We start from the raw sequence: 17,301 nt of genomic DNA, 5'->3' as shown, positions 1-17,301 counted from the left end.
GTTATTTTTAGATGCATTGAGTAATCTATACTAATATGCCTGACTTCTCTTTGTTCACTTACTGCAGCCATTTATAGCAGTTGAAGAACAAAAGGAACCTGATCCAGAATTTCCCACTGTAAAATTTCCAAACCCAGAGGAAGGAAAAAGTGCTCTGAATCTTTCTTTCACCACAGCAGAGGCTAATGGAAGTACCATTATTATTGCCAATGATCCTGATGCTGACAGAGTGGCAGTAGCTGAAAAGTCTTCTTCTGGGTAATTGTTTTAAATTGCATGGCTTTAAATTATAAAAGTAGTTTCTGTATCTATCTTTCTGTGCCTGTCACCATCTTCCACTCTTAATGTTAATAATGTTGATTCAAGCCAAACGTAATTTATGTTGTAAATATTACCATTATCTAAATGTTGGACCAGCCTTTTTAATTTGTTATTGTCCCCACTTTGAACTTTCTTTAGTCATTGATTCAAAGTTAAATTAAAGCTGAATAAGTTGTGCCACTGCTAATGCACGAGACAACTATCACATTAATGTCTTCAGACGTACGTGTGTGTGTGTGTGTGTGTGTGTGTGTGTGTGTGTGTGTGTGTGTGTGTGTAGAGGGAGGAGGGGATAATCACCAACAGTGCCTACCATGCGCCCCAGTCTGTTTAAGCCTAACTGAGCCAAGCTACACTTGGCCTGAGTTCTGTGTTTATTGCTACAACTCCTTGTGTACACAATTGGTTTCCACTGAATGTTATTTAAATACTATGTTCAAGTTGTTAATGCTTCCATAGAATAAAGTTGTGTTCAGTCTACAGGTCGTGTTGTACTCATACCTAATTACAACACGATTGGTGGTGATTGTGGTCCTGTTCTCCATGCAAATTTCTACTCTGGATGGTACACAGTTTATTCTCACAATGGCTGACGGTGTTACACAGAACATTTTACATCAATTGGTAGACCAGCAAAAATCATTCACCACAGATTTTCACTACCAATCATGGGTTCTGGACAATCAAACTCGGGTACTTCAATTGTTGGCTTCTGTTTTGTCTAGTCGGAATACTCCTCGGCATGTCTGTTTTGCACTCCATGGCCCCTGTAGTTCTCCGTTTTCTAAATATGATGAGTCTGTTGAGTACTGGGACACACACGAGAAACATCTGCAACAACACTTTCCAGCTTTTGGGCTTACTTTTCCCATTTTATGTCATGCCTTGTTCCTTTCCTGGATATCACCAAGAAGTCTGTGTCAATTTACCACTTTGCAAGACCTACATTTACATCTACATCTACATAGATACTCTGCAAATCACACTTAAGTGCCTGGCAGAGGGTTCATCGAACCACCTTCGCGATATTTCTCTATTATTCCAATCTTGAACAGAGCACGGAAAAAACGAACACCTATATCTTTCCATGTGAGGTCTGATTTCCCTTATTTTATTATGATGATTGTTTCTCCCTGTGCAGGTCAGCGCCAACAAAATATTTTTTCATTCGGAGGAGAAAGTTGATGATTGAAATTTTGTGAGATTCTGCCTCAATGAAAATCGCCTTTGTTTTAATGATTTTCTCTCCGAATCTTGTATATATTGTCAGTAACACTCTCCCCCTATTTCGTGATAATACAAAATGTGCTGCACTACTTTGAACTTTCTCAATGTACTCTGTTAATCCTGTACGGTAAAGATCCCACACTGCACAGCTGTACTCTAAAAATAGGACAGACAAGCGTAGTATAGGTAGTCTTTTTAATAGATCTGTTACATTTTATATGTGTCCTGCCAATAAAACGCAGTCCTTGGTTTGCCATCCACACGACATTTTCTCTGTGTTCTTTCTAATTTATGTTGTTGATAATTGTAATTCCTTGGTGTTTAGTTGAATTTACGGCCTTTAGATTTGACTGATTTATCTTAACCAAGGTTTAATGGATTCCCTTTAACATCCATGTGGATGACCTCACACTTCTCATTATTTAGGGTCAATTGTCAATTTTTACATCATACAAATATTTTTTCTAAATCATTTTGCAGTTTGCTTTGATCTTCTGATGACTTTACTAGACAATAAATAATAGCATCATCTGCAAACAACCTAAGACAGCTGGTCAGATATCTCCTAAATCATTTATGTATATAACAGTCAGCAAAGGGCCTATAACACTATATTGGGAATGCCAGAAATCACTTCTGTTTTACTCGATGAATTTCCATCAGTTACTACGAACTTGACCTCTCTGACAGGAAATAATAAATCCAGTTGCATAATTGAGGTCATATTCCATAAGCACACAATTTCACTACAAGCCACTTCTACGGTATAGTGTCGAAAGCCTTCTGGAAATCTAGAAATATGGAACAACTACTTTGCCCACCCCTTGTATGTGTTGCTTCAGAAACTTGCTCCTTTTGTTTGGTCTGCAGCCTTTGAGTGTACTTATCTGCAACTTAAGGATAGTCTTCATTCCGTGTTGTGTCATGCAACATTTCAATCTGGTAAGCATCTAGTCCTAGTCCCGGATAGGTCCCAGTACAGCTTGGGGATGGCTCTGGCCCATCACCATTCAGGTGGCTGCAAGCAACCTATTGCCTTTGCATAAAAAACAGTCAACTTGGCTCAGTAACGTTAGTGTCAGTTGGGGAAACATGCTCTTGCTGTTGTCTAGCCCTTAAACATTTTCATGTGTTCTTGTACGCTGCATAATTTAATTTAATTATCAACCATAAGTACTTGGTTTCCCTGTTAAGCTCACTGGTGTCCTTACTGGACAAAGCCACTCATTCATTATCTTCAACGCCGGGTACTGTTCTTGTTCCAGGCCAATTATGAAAGCCATTTTCATCATACATCACAGCATGCAAATGTGGATCCTCTGTCCTGGCTCTCCATGAGCCCTGACCCTTTGTTCATCCAGGATAAACTGCTTTGTTTTCAGCTGGTTATGGAGAAGAGGCACACAGTGTATGGCTTCCCCATCCCATCACCTGCTTCCATATTACCTCTGCTGTGGCGATAGATCCGGTACTCCAGCAGGTTGTACAAATGATACGACATGGGTAGCCTGACCGTCCATCGTGCCGGGTGTCAGACCCGTTTCATAATTTATAAGCATAGCGCCATTGCCTATTCCTCTTGGATGGCATTATTCTGCTATTGACAGGATTTACTTCTTGCTTCGTGGTTCCAGCAGCTCTGTGGTGGTAGGTTCTCTGCTTATTACATCGAGGTCAGTGGGGATCTCTTGCATGAAACTGGTGGCACGCTGCCATTTGCTTTGGCCGTGCATTGACCTAGAGGTGGAACATCTTTTTGCTGTCTGCCGCAACTGTTACACTCAGTCGGCAATGCAGAGCACTGTTTTTTTGCTACAGCTGGCCCCTATACAGTCTTGGGAAATAATCCACCTTGGCCCTTCTGGTTATTGTCAGTTGAATTTTTTTTTGTCTAATCTCCCTTATGTCATTTGTTGCCCGTCTGCAACAGCAGATGTGACTGTCAAAGATATTCTCCATAGCAGGCTTGCCTTGCATCCTCATTTTGGACAATGGTCATCAGTTGGTGGTGCAGTCTTTCAAGGACTCTTGTACGCAGAATGGTATATGCCAAGTCAAGGCACCTCCCTACCATCCACAGTCTAACAACGAGGTAAAATGCCGAAGTCTGAACATTTAAAATGCAGATGCTCAAGCACACAGAAGATTTCCCAGCTCTCACATTTTTGTTTAAGCTCTCACAGAATGACATCGAATTGCGGCCAAGATTCCTGTTGAGCTCCCGTCTGCCACAAATGTTGCCAGGTGTGCTTTCCCCAGCGGTGCTGGTTTCATCGTTGTTCACATTTGAGACAACAGTCTGGGCCAGGGCATTTATACAGCATCCTCACTAGACCCTGGTTATTGTCCACAGCTATCTTCATGATATGCACTGAATGTTGACTCATGGCATGCCTCTGAAAGCATTTGCATCACAGGATGGATGCATGACCCTCTTCATTGGGCTGTAAGCCTAGCACTTCATTCTTTGTTGGCCCTCCAGGTTTCCAGCAGGCCTGATCGTGCCCACCTACCCTGGAGGTTCGAGCTTTGCTCTGTCAGCATTGACGGCGGGTTTGCTTCCTGTGGGCAGTGCCAGCACCTCCCACTGCACTGAGCAGCCACTGCTCTCAGTGGGGACTGAAGTCGGTTATCCATCACCAGAGCATCTCCTCTCCATCCTTCATTGTCGCTGCCAATGCTGGTGCCGCTTTCGTGCAGTCCAGATGGCTCATATCCCTGTGACTGGTCCTGTACAGCAGCCACCTGTGGGCAGCTGGGGTGCCCTTGTCACACTCATTTTCATCCATACACACTGGCCCTGGTGGATCGGAAACTTCTTGCGCCTGTGGCTGCTGCCCCCAGCTTCACCACAGATGTCATGAACATATCTTCAGTCACAGCATTGTAGACAGCAGTGTCTGGTTGTTCCGCCCCAAAAGGGAGGGTTAGTGTAGTATCCTGCTGGACAGAAGTTGGGCCTCAATAGCCTTCAAACAGTGTGCCTACAACTACCCAATGTGGTAGCCAGGGACAACCAGGTCTGTCGTGCACACGTAGCATTAAACCAGGAGCAACTGACATGGGTAGCATCTTTTTAGCTACATGCTTGGGCCTCCGGGTCCTCAGTTGTTAAATGTGTTTGAGACGTGTAAACTACTTTCATCGCATTCGTGCTAGTGTCACTCTTTGACCCAATAAATAGTGTCTCTTGTACAGCTGTGTTTTCGTGTGTTCCTAATTGGAACATTTAATTCTTCTGTGCAGTGTGTTTGGATTATCACAGCATATGCCTTTAAAAAAAATGTTGAGTGCTCACTATTTTAATTCTTATTGTCTGTCATATCCATAGAAAAAATACTGAGAGCTCACTATTTTAATTCTTATTGTCCGTATGGAACTACAAAATTGAACACAAACCAGGCAACACTTTGTAACTGAAACTTATTTTGAAAGAGGATGTAAAGGGAAAAGGTGATGTTGGTGAGCAAGAAAGGTTCAGAAATCAAAGATTGTGATTCCATTGCGTAGATAATGTCATATACTAATATCATTTAAAGTAATTACTAATTCCTTTGTTTCTTTAACTTTAAGGGAGTTTAGATATGCAACTAATATCTATTTATCGGTCTTTTAACTTTCATTTTGGTTTCATGTTGCTTAGAAATATACTGCAACTCACCCACACTTATTTTCAGTTGTTGTTGACAGACTTTATTTCTTAAAAAAGAGTCGATCAGACCTACTCTGTTTCTGTCACATCTTCTTTTACACAGTCTTTATCCCATATCTTTGCAGGGTCAGTATGTTAATTGTCAGATTTGGTAATGATAATTGTAGAAGGTGGCTTGATGTCCTTCCTGTTGTTACCACCTCCCCCCTCCTTCTCCCCCTCCCTTCAATCTCCCAGGACTGAATCTGTGTACCTCAACTGTCTGCATCTCGTGTTGTCTTGTGATAGTACAAATGTTTTCTGAGTGTTTGCAAATTGTGTGACAGAGATGGGATGTAGCACCAGCCCAGTATTCACGCAGTTGGATGTGTGAATCCACCTAAAAACTACACACAAGCTGGCTGGCACACCAACCCTTGTTAGTCAGCCAGGCGAGTTCGATCTGTGGCCTGTGAGCCTCCCCAGAGGCAGCATGCTAATGCATGCAGCTGTCTGGGTGGGTTCTTTGTTTCTGTCACTGATGCATTATATCTTATTCAGAGGCACGGTTATCTTGAAAGCAGGCACATTGTGTATCATGTTGTTCCAAAACTGCCCCATGGGTCAAGGGCACCAGCAAGTGCCGATACTTGGTTTTAGTGCACCATGTTTCCACTTTGTTCTGCCATTTGTAGTGAGCCATTTGTCCATCCCTGACTGCCCACATGTCAGCTGTTTGCCCATCTCTGTTTGTGGGCAGGCATATGAGTTGCAACAGCCTATCATACCATATATCAACTTGAATGCAACTAGTGTTTATTGTCTTACATGGACATGATCAGTTACAAGCTGTCCATTCATATGATTGGTAACAGCCAGCTGTGCCAAGGCAAGTTTGACCATCCATTATTGTGCTGAGAATAACAGTGGCCTTTGCACCATCTACCCTATTTGGATTCTCCTCCCAAACATGTTTCTTTGAACTACACAGTTAGCATCTGACCCTCCAATACATCCTCTAATGCCACATTTTTTTTGGGGGGGGGGGGGATAGGTCATTCTGCCTCCCTCTATCCTGCTCCCCCTTCTCATCCCTTCAACTGCCCATCACTGTTTTTTGGAGCCCCACATACAACAAAGCAGTGCTAAACAGCTGAGCTTGATTGTTCTCTAAGTGTGTTCATGTGGCCCTAATCTTATGTTTCGTCCATATTATCTGTCCTTGTCTGACTAAGATCAGTTCCTTTTATTCCAACTAGATTTTTTTCATATTTGTCTAATAGTGTTCACGTTACATGAGAAATCTGATGCTTATCATAAGCAAATCACCACTACCCACAATGCACTATTAATTTTTAAATATTAAGTGAAGAATGTTGACATTAGTAAGTAAATGTGTCAAAAAGTTCATAGTTTGCAAATTTTCATGAATGTGAATTTTGAATCCAGTCTCATTTTCAGAGGTGATGCGTGGCACGTATTTACTGGAAATGAGTTAGGTGCCTTGTTAGGATGGTGGAGCCTTTTTTGCTTCAGAAAACGCTTTCCGGAGACGGATATGAAAGATGTTTATATGATGGCCAGCACTGTCTCTTCAAAATTTTTGAGGTCCATGGCAAATGTGGAAGGATATAATTTTGTGGTACTGTAAGCTTTTTTTAATTACTGTTTCATGAATTATTAATTAATAATGATTTTTTTATAATTCAGTGTAATATAGTAATGCCATCTGCTAGTATTCCAATCACATTAATTGAAGTTATCTGATAACCTGATTACCAATACAAAGTATAAATTTTGCTAAAACCCTAAAGCAGAGTAGCTAAATTATAATAATGCAATTACAGTAAAGTGCATGTAGTGATAACTCCACACTTCAAGTGGATCATTCAGCTAGTGTACATTACTGTATTTGTGCCAAGGAACAATATGTTTATATGGACTGTGTTCAGACAGTTTGTTATGACAGTTATATATGGTTTACATTTGTTGGGTTATATTCGATGAAAATGTATTTTTGATCCATTAATGTACACTGTTTCTCTCTTGTGAAGATGATTGTAGCAACAAAACTCAAAAGAGAATAAACTTACAGTTGTTCTTATGATGGTACAAATATTATTTTTTCAAAATATTTAACAGCCATAGGTAGTCATTTACAAAAAGTTTTATGGCTAGGACGAGGTTAGATTTGATAAGGTTATAAAAAAAGTAATTAGTTAATGAAGTAAGCAGCCAGTTCACTGCATTGAGACTTCTGTGGCAGAGATACACAGAATAATATTCAAACATAAGATTATTTGATGTGCTTAACAGAGTAGCAGAACTTAATGCAGGTTTGACAACAATAATGTGATAGGTGGAGCTGGCATTAGCTAACATAACCATTGAAAATGATATAGAACAAAGAGAGGTGCTATGATGGGGTGCAGAATGAGAGAGTAATTGAGAAGTGAATGCACAAAGGAGAATGAATGAAAAGTTACTCTATCATGTAGATAAATATAAGACAAGGAAAAATTGTGGAAGAAGTTTCAATTTGGTGAAGAAAAAAATATGAGATCATTTTCCCCTTTTAACCTGTACAGAAAATTACATCGTGAAGGAATTCAAAGTGTCAATGCGTAGGTCACAGAGCTATGAAAAGTACGTAACCTTTCAGGTTAATCATTTCAAAGGAGATGTTGCAATAAAGTAAATTTTAGGGGTGGTTTTAACCATATTTTTGGCAACTGACTAAATATATAGAAGCATGAGTAAGTCACTTGATCAAATTTTTATCAACAGCTTGCATAACAGAATTTTGGAAAAGAATAAAATAGACAACATTCGTTTTGATGGTAGCCGCACACACTATAAAACAACAAGGAAGAGTAAGTATTAGTAAAACATTGACAAGAAACTAGACTAAAAGGGGCTGCAAATGTGTCAGAATCAGAGGAAAACAAATGAGTACCTGCTGATTAGACATTCCAACATGAAGGAAGAAACTCAGAGTATTCACAATTTAGAAATCAGAGTGAAATTCTTTGACAAATATACTCAGTACTGTATTATGAAAAGGATAGTTGTTGGCTCAGGAATTCTACTCTAGCAGAGAGAAAGAGCAGTCGTATTTTTCAAAGTTGGTGCTGGAAACCACAGCAAACCCCTGCCCCCGTTTCCCTATGTTGCTGACTAGTATCAGAAAGGTGGGTCTTGTTGATTCTAAAATTTCACCATTGTCTGGGCTCTGTTTCCCCATATTGTTAGGAGAAATCCTTTATCTTATGAGGCCGCTATTGGCAGTTGAAAATACCACCTGAAAATATCTGAAATCGATTCTGAATGTGGATCTATTCTCCCATGCCTCATCTTAAAATTAGAGCCATGTCAATCTTAGCCACTTAACACAGTTCCTCCATTTTGCCGTCTCCACAACTGTAATTTGATCCACCCAATTGGGTATGCTTTCATTGTTGTTTGAAATCAGCCATCTGGCTGTAAAGTGTCCAGTCAGTGATCTTGGCAGACTTCTTTTGGGATATGCTCCATGTAACAGGTGAATCTAGATAAGTAAGTGGTCACTTCTGTGCAGGTCATAATACATTTCACACTGAGCAGGTGAGCAGCAGAATGAGAGGTTTATGGCTGCAAAGAAACCCAAGCGTGATGTGTGTTAATCAATATGTTGTTGACAGTTTGTGTGAGGCTCTCTATCGATCAACCTCCCGGAACAAATCCTGGTGGAGCCCCGTAGCACACCACAAGCATTAAGATCTGTGAAAAGGAGAAGATGACAAAGGAGCTCAGCAGTAAATTGTTTGAGGATCTTACCATCAACAATCTCGTGTGGTGGGAGATATACAGGGCACACTGTGAGGTTGACATGGTCGAGAATCTCGTGACTGCTTGCAGTGTTAGGGTTAAAGTTACAGGATAGAACTGATATGTCTCATTGAGGAACACTGTCACCCTTTGTCCTTTCACCAGTAAGATAATCTTTTCTGTGAAAGCTGTAGCTTCCAAGTACAGGTGTGTGAGTATTTTTCTGTCTTGTAAACAAAGGAAGAAAATTCTTTCATGTATGAGAAGTTTCATTTCCTCCACATGTGTCCTGAATCCATTGATGGTTCGATATATATATTCCTTACAACCTGACTGCCCATTCTGTTCTTCCAAGACGTCGAAGCGAATTGGGCATCAATATCTGCACAGACCACCCCTCCCATCTCAATGAAGTGGACTGTTTTCATCCTTTGCTGCAGCCTTATTTAGTTTATACAACTTTACCATGTTTATCCAAGTATAAGATGACCCTGAATAAAAGTGACCCCCCCCTTTTTTTTATTAAGATGCCCTTTGATAAATTTTTTTAACATATTCTGTCTAATCAAAAGCACAAACTTATACTGACATAAGGTACTGCTAGCAAATAACATTACACCTGTTCTAAACTTAGGCCATTTATTTATTGTCCACATTTTAATATACAAGGAGTAATAAAATAGACAAATAGGAATTGTTAACATCAATTTTTATCTTTACTCCCTTTTTTGTGTACTTAGCCTGTCGTCTCTAGTATATTTATTTTTAATCATTATCCTGTCCAAACAGGACAGCTGTGAAATTTATATCTTTATTGTCACAAAAATTTGGCTATTTTTTCCAAATATGCTGCAATTTCTGTGATTGTGGTTAAGGTGGGACGTGGGAAAAAACAGCGAATTGTGCTTCTGTATTGATGTGAGAATGTTAACAGTATCTCTTGCTTCCAAATATACCATCTGCCCGCCACTCTCTCTTAAGCTGCGTAAAACCAGCAACTGACACACTCCCTATCATTCCCATCATACCTCACAGTGTCAGTACTGGCTCCAATCTAGACTTTCAGCATCTCGTGCAGAATTTTATGCTGTAGTTGAGTACTTGTCCAGTTGTAAAGTCAGTTTGATACTGAGTACAAATGCATTCACTCAAACTCCAGTTAAAACATGATATATGTTCATAAACAGCCAAATTGCAGTGTAGAGTCCTATGGGTAGCAACACAATGAAATTTGCTGCCCTCTCGCCACTCCTCACCTGCAGTCATCATTGGTCTCAGTCAAACTGGTGTCACTGTTCCCCTCCAACCCTTCCATAGTGCTGTGCTTGAGCAATAATGAAACGTGGATGGCAATATCGTCTAGAGTTCAGGTCATATGTGGTACTATCTCCACAAAGGATTTACTCTTGTGATAACATTTGCAGTTGGTTTATATAGACTTTTTTCGTTTGTTAGACATTTAATCCTGGATTAATTTTCTTGCTCTTTTCATGTGAATGTCACCATCTTGCTCTAAAGCTAATTAAAAACTGGCAACATTTTTCCCTGAGTCTAATACAAGAACAGTGACTGAATTTCTCCTCTTCATCTCATTTGGTGAATCATTACAATTTCTCACAACAAAACAGAATGCTGACTTTGGTTCAGAATCAACCAATGTTTTTTGAAGAACAAGATTTTCGTCTTTGAATGTTACCTTTACTTAAAAAGAAATATAAATGTGCTTTAAGTATACAATATCCATACATGTGCGAGAATTTATTTTGCAAATTTGTTCAGGTACAACAAAAGTTTGTTAAGTTGATAGAATTTAATGTTATTTCCTCCTGTGTTTCACAGAATCGTCAGTTTTTAAGTGGAGCATAAGTTTGTCATAGTGACTAGTTTCTCTCGCATGCCTTTGCGCATTGCAATAGTGCTGCAAGTCAAATGTTGCGGGATTGTTTGAGCAAGATCAGTACTGTATCAAGTGCTTCAATGTGTTGGGAAAACTTGAGCCTACTCAAATGAATTTTTCAAAATAAAATTGTATGTAACCCCTGTAGACAAAGCTACATCTGTAAATGGTAAGATGACCTCTATATTAATATATTATATTATGATCTGAGCAGCAATAGTTTAATCTGCGAATATAGGACGACCCTATGTTTTTCTTATAATCAGGTAAATATGGTATGTACTTGGAGAGCACATACAACATCACAGTTATGTACTTATAACCACTTATAGTTCCAGTCAAAGAATAGTGCAAATCCACCATACAATTTTTAACACACCATCAGAAATAATGTTTCTCATAAGGCCCTTACTGGTTTGATTGTTGTTGTTGTTGTTGTTGCTGTTGCTGTTGCCGCTGCTGCTGCTGTGGTCTTCAGTCCTGAGACTGGTTTGATGCAGCTCATCGTGCTACTCTATCCTATGCAAGCTTCTTCATCTCCCTGTACTTACTGCAACCTACATCCTTCTGAATCAGCTTAGTGTATTCATCTCTTGGTCTCCCTCTAAGATTTTTACCCCCCATGCTGCCCTCCAATGCTAAATTTGTGATCCCCTGATGCCTTAGAACATGTCCTACCAACCGGTCCCTTCTTCTTGTCAAGTTGTGCCACAAACTCCTCTTCTCCCCAATTCTATTCAATACCTCCTTATTAGTAATGTGATCTACCCATCTAATCTTCAGCCTTCTTCTGTAGCACCACATTTCGAAAGCTTCTATTCTCTTCTTGTCCAAACTATTTATTCTCCACATTTCACTTCAATTCATGGCTACACTCCATACAAATACCTTCAGAAACGACTTCCTGACAGTTCAATCTAACTCGATGTTAACAAATTTCTCTTCTTCAGAAACGCTTTCCTTGCCGTTGCAGTCTACGTTTTATATCTTCTCTACTTCGACCATCATCAGTTATTTTGCTCCCCAAATAGCAAAAGTTCTTCACTATTTTAAGTGTCTCATTTCCTAATCTAATTCCCTCGACTTAATTAACCTACATTCCATTATCCTCGTTCTGCTTTTTTTGATATTCATCTTATACCCTCCTTTCAAGACACTGTCCATTCTGTCTCTGACAGAATTACAATGTCATCGGCGAACTTCAAAGTTTTTATTTCTTCTCCATGGATTTTAATACCTACTCTGAATTTTTCTTTTGTTTCCTTCACTGCTTGCTCATTATACAGATTGAATAACATCACTCCCTTCCCAACTGCAGCTTCCCTTTCATGCCCCTCGACTCTTATAACTGCCATCTGGTTTCTGTACAAATTGTAAATAGCCTTACGCTCCCCGTATTTTACCTCTGCCACCTTTAGAATTTGAAAGAGAGTATTCTAGTAAACATTGTCAAAAGCTTTCTCTATGTCTACAAATGCTAGAAACATAGGTTTGCCTTTCCTTAATCTTTCTTCTAACATAAGTCGTAAGGTCAGTTTGCCTCACGTGTTCTAACATTTATACAGAATCCAAACTGATCGTTCCCGAGGTCAGCTTCTACTAGTTTTTCCATTAATCTGTAAAGAATTTGCGTTAGTATTTTGCAGCTGTGACTTATTAAACTGATAGTTCGGTGATTTTCACATCTGTCAACACCTGCTTTCTTTGGGATTGGAATTATTGTATTCTTCTTGAAGTCTGAGGGTATTTCGCCTGTCTCATACATTTTGCTCACCAGATGGTAGAGTTTTGTCATGACTGGCTCTCCCAAGGCCATCAGTAGTTCTAAGGGAATGTTGTCTACTCCCAGGGCCTTGTTTCGACTCAGGTCTTTCAGTGCTCTCTCAAACTCTTCACGCAGTATCGTATCTCCCATTCATCTTCATCTACATCGTCTTCCATTTCCTTAATGTTGTCCTCAAGTACATCGCCCTTGTATAGACCCTCTATATACTCCTACCACCTTTGTGCTTTCCCTTCTTTGCTTAGAACTGGGTTTCCATCTGAGCTCTTGATATTCATACAAGTGGCTCTCTTTTTTCCAAAGGTCTCTCTAATTTTCTTGTAGGCAGTATCTATCTTGCCCCTAGTTAGATAAGCCTTTACATCCTTACATTTGTCCTCTAGCCATCCCTGCTTAGCCATTTTGCACTTCCTGTCAATCTCATTTTTGAGATGCTTGTATTTCTGTTTGCCTGCTTCATTTACTATTTACTGCATTTTTATATTTTCTCCTTTCATCAGTTAAATTCAATATTTCTTCTGTTACTGGGGATTTCTCCTAGCCCTCGTCTTTTGTCCTACTTGATCCTCTGCTGCCTTCACTACTTCATCCCTCAGAGCTACCCATTATTCTTCTACTGTAATTGTTTTCCCTATTCCTGTCAATTGTTCCCTTATGCTCTCCCTGAAACTCTGTACAACCTCTGGTTTAGTCCGTTTATCCAGGCCCCATCTCCTTAAATTCCCACTTTTTTGCAGTTTCTTCAGTTTTAATCTACAGTTCATAACCAATAGATTGTGGTCAGAGTCCACATCTGCCCCTGGAAATGTCTTACAATTTAAAACCTGGTTCCTAAATCTCTGTCTTACCATTATATAATCTATCTGATACCTTTTAGTATCTCCAGGATTCTTCCATGTATACAACCTTCTTTCATGATTCTTAAACCAAGTGTTAGCTATGATTAAGTTATGCTCTGTGCAAAATTCTACCAGACAGCTTCCTCTTTCATTTCTTAGCCCCAATCCATAATCACCTACTATGTTTCCTTCTCTCCCTTTTCCTACTGACGAATTCCAGTCACCCATGACTATTAAATTTTCGTCTCCCTTCACTACCTGAATAATTTCTTTTATCTCATCATACATTTCATCAATTTCTTCATCATCTGCAGAGCTAGTTGGCATACAAACTTGTACTACTGTAGTGGGCATGGGCTTTGTGTCTATCTTGGCCACAATAATGTGTTCACTATGCTGTTTGTAGTAGCTTACCCACACTCCTATTTTTTTATTCATTATTGAACCTACTTCTGGGTTACCCCTATTTGATTTTGTATTTGTAAACCTGTATTCACCTGACCAAAAGTCTTGTTCCTCCTGCCACTGAACTTCACTAATTCCCACTATATCTAAGTTTAACCTATCCATTTCCCTTTATAAATTTTCTAACCTACTTGCCCGATTAAGGGATCTGACATTCCACACTCCAATCCATAGAACGCCAGTTTTCTTTCTCCTGGCTTGGTTACTAACTTTAATTATCAGGCACCTAACTTAACTACAATGTCTGTTATTTCTAATGAACATAGTGTTGAGACTCCGAAAATTAATAGACTCTTAAGCAAGACTGAGGATGAATGGTGAATCCTCCTTCAGGGCTGTGGAATACACGTACACATATATATCCATGCATGGTTACAGTCCCCAAGCTGTGACTACATTGTGACAGCACTGCAGCTCGATTGGGGTGAGGTATGTCAGGTGGGTTGGTTGAGGGGCAAAAGGAGGTGGGCTGATGGCTGGGAGGGAGAGTGCATGGGGTAGCAATTCGGGTCTGCTGAGCTTGTTCTAGCGTTAGGCAGGTAGAGTTGTGCACGGTGTATGCCCGTTGGAGGAGTGGCTTGAGAGAATACACTACTCAAGTCCCTTCTCGCGCATCCTGTCCTACAAAGGGCAGTGCCGTGCTGTAATTTATGCATAGCATTTTATGTAGCCACAACTACCAACCAGTTGCCTGCTTACATGAGTGGCCACCACCAAAATGTGGCCAAGTGTGACAAAGCAAGCTGGGATAATTTTAACTCTGCTCTTGTTTTGCCATTTGCCTCTTTACGTTCATTTTGTTACTTTCAACTGTATACCATTCGCAAACATGAATATAATCTGCATTTTCATAAAAGAGAAAGGTTGGCCCTCAGTTTTTAAAGGATATAACACCAGATATAGTTTTGCACTTGGTTTTATGTATGTAATTGATTCTCTAATTTATTTTGACTATTACTACTTCGTATATTTTATTATAGGGAGAAATCAGAAATTGTTTCATAACGTAAATTCCATTGTTGACATATAAACAAATGTAAATTCTGCACTGATTATAAACATTTGGAACACGAAATGCTAGTAATCTTAAAGTACCTATTTGGCTATATTCGAAAACATGTTAGCAAAACCAGCCCTGAATTAATTCCAAAATAATTAACAGTTTTGTCAAAAGTATTGTTTGCATAATGATATTTGTTAATTTCATGATTTAAACAAATAATTCAGCTTAACCCTTGTAGTAGAAGAAACTGTTAAAAAGACAATTTTTCAATGTATTCAGTTAATTTAATGAGTTAAGTTTTAATTGTAATTTCTGTAAATTCAACTTTAAACAATATGTAGTTTTAGTACCTATTATTGTGATGATATATAAGGGCCTGATTTTTTGTCATGGCTGAATTTCAGAAAAGCAACCTGTGCTGGTTAGAACAACAACAATGCTTCAAATTAACTGTGGAGTAAGTGTTTAACAATTAGGATGTGTGTAAAAACAGTGGCAGTATCTGCTCCATATGTACCTGATTATTCTTAAAGAACTGTGAACTTTGTGGTTAGGTTTTACTGCTCGTAGATGTTCAACAGGAAACTATTGTTGCGGTATGTATAGTTTTGCCTGCTAACTATTAATGAGGCTTATCAAAAGTTAAACAATAGTACACTGGCCATATAACTGTGTATTATTAGGTGGTTGTGAACAGTGAAATTAAAGTACTGTAAAACGTAACTGTGCATAAGTCGGCTACGTCATTTAAACTTGTCAGTGTCGGAATCCACACAACCCATTTTTCAGCCAGTACATTGACACAGAGGACAACAAATGAAGAAATAAAAGCAGGTGCAACCCCTACACAAGGATAGAGTTGACCATCCAGTGATTTCACTCATCTTATATTCACGTTCTCCACACTGTTGTCTCCCCTTTCTCCTCCCATTCTACTCCTCCACAACTCTGCAAGTTGGCCAGAACTTTCAATGCCCGTGGCCAGAACAAACTCACTAGAGTGACATTCCAGCCCCATGAAGTTGCATTGCTGGTTTACTGTAATCAGGCAGAACAAGTGTGTGCATTTCTGTGTGTGTGTGTGTGTGTGTGTGTGTGTGTGTGTGTGTGTGTGTGTGGACGTGCGTGCTTGTTTTTACACTTTGCCAATCTGACACTCTCTTTTATATTTTGGTCGGCGTGTAAATAACCTTCACGTCATGTTTGCACAATAGATGACTGTTTCTGTCTGCCACTCAGGGGAGCTATGGTAGATAGACCATATCCAACATTTCTTCTTCTCTCTCACTTTGTTGAGTGTAAGGAATTTGTGATGCTTCTTATGCCATTTGCGGATTACCCACTGCTGCAAAGGATGCTCATCAAGTGTTGTATATTGCATCCAAATTTCTGTGGACTATAATTCATCTTGTTCACATTATAAGCATTATTTATAATTCCTCTTTCCTGGCTCAGGTTATAATTTCACAGGTATTAGTCCATGTGTGTTGTTTTTTGACATCTGCTGTGGCCCAGATTCTCACCATTCCTCATAACCAGCACATTTAGAAAGGGCAGCTGTTGGTCGTTTCCTACCTCCATGATAAATTTTTTGTTGGCATGAAAAACTGTTAAGATTTCTTAGGAAGCCACTGAGCTGTTCCTCTCCATAGCTTCATAAATGGAAGTGTCACTGACATACCTGTATATCACCTTAGTTTTTCAATATGCCAAGTCCAGGGCTTGTCTTTCCAAGTGCCTCATGAAGAAACTGTCAGCCAATGGACTAAGTGAACTATCCATGGCGATCCCGTCCAGCTGTTCATAGAAATTGACATTCTACATAAACTAGCTTACAGTAAGGCCCATGTCACACTGGGACAGTGGTGACAGTCACTAGTGACGGTCACCAGTAATTGTGATTAACACTCCTGGATCACTGGTGTCCGATACCGCAGATATTGCCAACTGATTAGTTAGTGAATTGGACTCAAGCGAGGAGGAACTTTTGTTAGTACTTCCAAACAAGAGGAGGAGGAGGAGAATGAGAATGAAGACAAAGTGTTCATTACACTTAACATCCACTGCTACAAGGTCGTCTGGAGAAAATACTGTTTTATGTTCTCTACACTTAATTTTGGTATGAAAATTTTGAAATATAAGGTTTTTTTTTCTATTCTCCCTGTAGGGGTGAGTTCATGGTCTCCACGCTCATCCATTTTGTCCCTTCTTATCGCATTAATACTGCATAAAGATACACTTAATACTGGTAAATGCAAGAGAAAAGGGATGAGGGATGCAAATGTGCTTGAAGGTTACTATCCTCCTAGCCTTTACAGGTGTAGCAAC

General features: G+C 39.5%; 1 protein-coding gene across 1 annotated transcript in view; it reads left to right on the top strand.

Annotated features, from left to right (window-relative positions):
- LOC126278986 (phosphopentomutase) overlaps nucleotides 1–17,301 on the top strand; it is a 140,423-nt gene that overhangs the window by 61,662 nt on the left and 61,460 nt on the right. The window contains exons 6-7 of the mRNA XM_049979289.1: nucleotides 68–258; nucleotides 6,641–6,821. Of these exons, the coding sequence (XP_049835246.1) occupies nucleotides 68–258; nucleotides 6,641–6,821 (372 nt within the window). The remainder of the gene's footprint in view (nucleotides 1–67; nucleotides 259–6,640; nucleotides 6,822–17,301) is intronic.

Source organism: Schistocerca gregaria, chromosome 6, assembly GCF_023897955.1.
Source record: "Schistocerca gregaria isolate iqSchGreg1 chromosome 6, iqSchGreg1.2, whole genome shotgun sequence".
Lineage (NCBI taxonomy): Eukaryota > Metazoa > Arthropoda > Insecta > Orthoptera > Acrididae > Schistocerca > Schistocerca gregaria.
Note: the sequence above shows the minus strand (reverse complement) of the source record. Positions and strands in the feature narration are given on the sequence as shown.